Source organism: Podarcis liolepis (genome assembly GCF_965112155.1).
Source record: "Podarcis liolepis genome assembly, chromosome: 8".
Classification (NCBI taxonomy): domain Eukaryota; kingdom Metazoa; phylum Chordata; class Lepidosauria; order Squamata; family Lacertidae; genus Podarcis; species Podarcis liolepis.
Genome location: NC_139560.1, coordinates 7,711,243 through 7,717,088, shown reverse-complemented (window position 1 = coordinate 7,717,088; position 5,846 = coordinate 7,711,243). Strand labels below are relative to the sequence as shown.

The window sequence follows — 5,846 nt, the reverse complement described above, 5'->3', positions numbered from 1 at the left end:
TCTCTCTCACACACACACACACGCTCACACCTGCCCTGCTTCAAGCACACAGCCTGTTTGTCTTGCACTATCAATTTTCCCTAGTGGCTCCCACGCACACACTTGCACTGCCCCAGGCGCTGTTAAAGGTTCACTATTTCCGACACTTCCTCTCTCACACTCACACACTTGTGCTGCCCCCCCCCGTGGCTCCTTTTCCGCATGCCTCTTTCTCACCCCCCAACCCCATCCCTGCTCCAAGCCCCCAACTTTGCTGACTCAGCCTATGTCAGCCTTGCGCTGCTGCTGCCTCTCCTGCGCGCTCCCTCGCCACCCTGTTTCCACAAGGCACCCCTTGGCATGTAAACAACATGCTTCGCAATGGCGGCGCCTCGCTCACACACACTTCCCGCTGCCTCGCCCGCTGCCCAGCCTCTCGCTCTCCTTTTTCTGCCTGCGCTGCTTTGCAAAAGCATGAGAAGCCACTCCAGCAGCACAAACCATCCCTGCTTCTGCTTACACACACAGCGTCGGCGCTGCTGCAGCGGCTGCTCCTCCTGCGAGCAGTGAGTGGAGCGCAGCCGCAGCGGCGGGGGGGGGGCAGCTGAGGCGGCGGCGATAGCGGGCGGAGGAGGGGGCGGCAGCGGGGCCGAGGTGGCCGGCGGCGGCGGGGGAGGCGGCGGCGGGTGGCGCAAGAGGGCGGCCGAGGCCGGTGAGGGAGTAGGGTTGCCCGGGGCTTGAGGAGCCGTCGCCGGGAGTTGCTGCTGCTGTTGCTGCTGCTGCTGCTGCCCGGACATGCCGGCCTCCTCCTCGTCCGCTGTCTCGCGCTCCTCCCTTTTGCGCGCGCTGCCCCGCCGCCGCCCCATTGGCCGGGTCCTGTCAGCTGATCCTGTGTTATTTCCTGTGTGTGTGTGTGAGGGGAGAATGGAGAGAGAAACCTCGGCACCACCACCGCGGAGCCGCCCCGGCTCGACGCGGATCCTCGCCGCCACCGCCCGCCTCTCGCCGCCCGACTCGCCCGCCTCCCTCCCACGGCACACCAGGCAATCTCTCGCGGCACACTAGTGTGCCGCAGAACACCGGTTGGGAAACACTGCTCTATACTATGGTTATCCAGAGAGCAGTAAGAATGGCTATCTGGAGATCCTGTAATATGATTCATGATGTAATATGAATTATATGATTCATGCATGAAAGAGATTGTCTTATTATGATATTGTTGTTTTAATGCAACAATTAGTTGGGTTAAGAATGAGAGTAGCAGACACGGAGCAATGGATCCAAACTACAAGAAAGAAGATTCCACCTACAAGATTCCACCTACAAGAAAGAAGATGGAAGACACCCCCATCACCGCTTGGTGTTCTCCCAGTCCTACCTGAAAATTCTAAGACTGAACCTGGAACCTTTGCATGCTCTAAGGAACCAAGTCCATGTTATTATGGTGTGTGTGTGTGTGTGTGTGTGTGTGTGTGTGTGTGTGTGTGTGTTTCTGCCAACTCAAGTATATGATCAGGTTACATTTGACACGTAACACACTTGTGAGAGGGGAGTCTTGTATGAAGTTCTGAATATCTCAAACCTATCTGCTCTCATCTGTGATCAAATGCTTGGCTGGAAGTAGGATGTTTAAGGCTTGAAATCCCTCAGTCTTATTTCATCCCAGATGTAGTGTATATAAAATTGGGCAAGAGCATAAAGCAGCTGCTTGCAGGGATAGAATTACAGCAATGTGAGTGCGTAATCAGGAACTGGTGTTTTAACAAGGCAGCAAGAAAGCATTTGCAGTATCATTTGGAATCCTTTTAAAGCAGCATTTTCAATGGGCTGGCACTGATTCATGAAATCTTTCCTTCCTGCTTTTTCTCTCCTTCTCTGTGCTGCCTCTGCTTCTCTCTCTCTTTTGCTACACTCCTCTTCAAAAGCAGCATTTGCAGAAAAGCCCTTGGTTTGATTCCTTTGCCCTGATCTCTCCTTCAGTCTCTTTTGGCCTCCATCATGTCCACAGCTCAATTCTTAAGGTATGTATGTGTGCAAGTCTGTGAATGTGGGAACATAGGAAAGCTGCTTTATACTAAGTTAAACTTATTACTCCATCTAGTTGCATGTCGAGGTCCCCAGGGCCACCCCAGTAATTCACACATCACACAGAAATTTTTGTTTAAGGTTTTGGCATAATTTTGGCCACAACTTTATTAAAATACACAAAAAATGTGAGTGGTTGCTTAGGCATTGGTTGCGACTATCTCCCCACCCCCATGGGGGACAGACTGACATTCCGCACGCCTGCGAAAGTCAGAAAAGGGGAATACACTTGGGGGTAGCAACGGAGCAGGGAACCTGCCCTCAGCCCTCACCAAATCCGACCAGGAGCTCTTGCAATGGCCCGAGCCCCCTTGACAGGGTGGACAAGCAATAGTTATCCCCTGATTCCTTTAATGGAATCCTTTGCAGCAGCAGCATTAGAGGGGCAGGCACAACCAATCCATGCCCCTCAACCAACCAAACCATAAACCAGTGTCTAACCGCAACCTTACAAGTTGTGACGATTTGCTATGCAGTAGGCAAAAACCAAATGGCCCCAGCCAATCAGCCAGATGGACAAAATTCCTACCGGGCCTCTGCCCCAAGAGCAGATGATGGGCAATCCGATGCACGGGTAAAAAGAGGAAGCCCTAGCCTCGTGCAAGGAGTTTTAGCACTTCTGGATGTCAATCAACAAATGGCAACATTAACTTCATCCCAACAAGAAGGGAAGCCCAATTGCATCAGTGGCCAACGATCAATTAGCCCGCCCCACAACTTTGGAGTGTTCTGGTGGCCCCCACTGCAACATGTGCTCTCCATGAAGGAGAACACGCTTTATCCTGCACCACAGGGGATTGGATTACATGGGCCTTGGGATCCATTCCAACTCTACCACTCTATGGTTCTAGTTCAGTACTGTTAACACTGATTGACAGGAGTTCTCCAGGATTTCTGGCAACAGCCTTTTACAACTCTGCCTGAAGATGCAACAGATTGAAAAGCTCCATTGTCGTTGCTGATTCAGTGCAGAATCTGACTATTAATGCAACATGCCACTAAGCTTGAAACATCTGCAAGTACAAGCTGCAAATATCTTCTGAGGCTTTGCTAAGTTACAACCAAAACAATTTGAAGCGCACAAAGGGGAATCCTGATGCATACCGGGAAAGAAAGTTAACCCAAACCTCGCCTTTTTTTGAAACACCAGCTAATGGATTTGCACATTTTAACAGGATATCAATTACCTGCCCCACCCTTGCTAAACCAACATGATGTTCTATCTGATGTTCGCTGCTCAGTGCTGAGTGCTGACAGCTGGATCGGCAACTTGTTTTGAAAAGGAGAAGAAATACTGGCTCAGACCTTCGAATTCTAAGACAGCAAACATCTGTGATTGGAATTAAGGTAGGACATTCTTCCTCTTCTTTGAGGCCACATTACATTCTCCCTTCCTCCACACCCCACCTTAAAGACAAAAGCTTTGGGCTTAACTTCTTCACCTCCATCCAGAATGTAGGGAAATTATTTCCAAATGCCTTTGCTCATATTCATCTCTTCCTTTCCAAATTGCCTTCTCTGCTGTCGTCATTTAAACAGTGTGTTCCTCTGATATTTCCCCATGGATCAAAGTCACGGCAGGATGGTGACTGTCACCCTTGCAGTCCCCAGGTTTTCCCCAGTAATATTGCTGCTTCTGGGTATTTTTGGATGGGACAGTCTTGAGATGGATGGGGCACTCCCATTCCAGTTCAGCTTTGTGCAGTTGATTAAGTGCAAAAAAAGAGCTGGCTTTCGGGTTACAAGTATAGAACTAGGATACTATTAAAGGGAGAAAATTCACTGCTTACAGAGGAAAAAACTGAACTCTACTAGAACCAGGATAGTATGAACTGCAAACAAGCAAAAACAACAACAAGAAGAAGAGTTTGGATTTGATATCCCGCCTTTCACTCCCTTTTAAGGAGTCTCAAAGCGGCTAACATTCTCCTTTCCCTTCCTCCCCCACAACAAACACTCTGTGAGGTGAGTGGGGCTGAGAGACTTCAAAGAAGTGTGACTGGCCCAAGGTCACCCAGCAGCTGCATGTGGAGGAGCGGAGACGCGAACCCGGTTCCCCAGATAACGAGACTACCGCTCTTAACCACTACACCATACTGGCTTTAAGAGGGAGAAAAGAAAACTAAATTTTACTATTTGAAAGGAGACATTGACAGCAAGAGTGAAACTGTCATCTATCACTCCATGATTTCTGTTTCAGAACCTTCCATTCATTCACCTATCTTGCCTCCTTTACTGCCCTGGCTGGCCACATTCAAAGCAAGTCCAATTGGGATAGCTTCATGTCCTCTGCAATCAATGGGGTAGAAAAATGAAACAATGGAAAGTGGTAGGATAACTTTATTGTCTCTATGTGTCTTTCTGAAAATGCAACTTTAGCTGGAGAGGGTATAATAAGAAGCATTTCACCTTAGCAGTGGTTTCAAAGACTGAAGCAAGAAAGACTAGACTGAAATGGTTTGTTCACCTTGTTAGCAAAAGGCTAACGTGACCTTTTCTCACATTTCTCCCAGCAGGAATCTCTACACCAGACAGAACACAAAAGCCAAAGTTGAACACAATGGCAAGTTTCAGCCCAACGCTCCTGTACCCTTTGGATGCTGGAGAGGAATATTATGGAACATCCAATGCAAGTCTTTTTTCCAACAACAGCCACAGTAATGACGACCCAGAATTTATATATAGGACAGTAACAATGTATATAGTGTGTGTATCAATAATTATAGTTTGCATTTGGGGATGCTTGGGGAATGGAACTGTCATCTGGCTGCTTGGATTCCATATTCAGAGGACCCCCTTCACCACGTACATCCTGAACCTCGCCATTGCGGACTTTGGTTTACTCGCTGTTGACTTTATTTTAGAAATACGCTGGCTTCAAAACCGTAAAGAGGATGAAGGCATCGTGTTTGAATTCTTCGAAGATATTTTCCAATCCATGTACAACACTGGTCAGTTTCTGCTGACAGCCATCAGCATCGACAGGTGTGTTTGTATCCTGTTCCCCCTTTGGTATCGATACCACCGGCCGCCACGTTTGTCTACCATTTTGTGTGCCTTGATATGGATATTTTCTTTCATTTTCCCTGGAATTCACTTCATTCTCTTCCTGACTGCTAAGAAGGAACACAAGTATATAAGTTGCTACCAGTATATTGTGAACGGCTTCATTTGCCTCCCACTCATGACTTTCTCCACTTTGATCCTTTTTATCAAGTTCTGCTTTAAAACACAACGGATAAGGCGGAGAAAGCTGATCACGGTCATCCTGCTTACGCTCCTCTTCTTTCTTTCTTTTTCTTTCCCAATGAATGCCTTTTACATAAGCCATTATATTTTTGAGTCTCCAACTTTGCATCGCATACAATATGGCTACTTGTGCGCCACTCTGAACAGCAGTGTTAACCCTTTGATCTATTTCCTGGTTGGGAGACCAAAGAGAGGCAAACCTAGGAGAAGCATGAAAGTCATACTTCAGAATGTTTTCAAAGAGGAAGAAAGTCATCCAGATGAAATGGCACCCTCGGCTGAAACCAAGTTATGATGGCTCCAAAAGATTTAATCCAAATCAGGTGGAAATTTTAGAAAGTAACTCCAAACTTTTATCCAAAATGTATAACCAACTGTTAGATTGGGAGACTAAGGATGAAGGAATAAAGGAGATCATGATTAAATGGGCTATAGATCTTGGATATAATCTAGAGTATGACAGCTGGGTGAAACTCTGGAACAAGGGTATAAAATTTACAGCATGTGTTGGACTCCGAGAAAATATGGAAAAG

At 47.4% G+C, this 5,846-nt stretch overlaps 1 protein-coding gene across 1 annotated transcript; it reads left to right on the top strand.

The window, feature by feature from the left end:
• Positions 1–3,250: 3,250 nt before the first annotated feature.
• Positions 3,251–5,608, top strand: LOC310713155 (mas-related G-protein coupled receptor member H-like; the record flags this gene model as incomplete). Its single annotated transcript, XM_083516979.1, has 2 exons — positions 3,251–3,411; positions 4,581–5,608. The coding sequence occupies exon 2, from the start codon at positions 4,625–4,627 to the stop codon at positions 5,606–5,608; it is 984 nt and encodes a 327-aa protein (XP_083373105.1). The 5' UTR covers positions 3,251–3,411; positions 4,581–4,624.
• Positions 5,609–5,846: the final 238 nt, after the last annotated feature.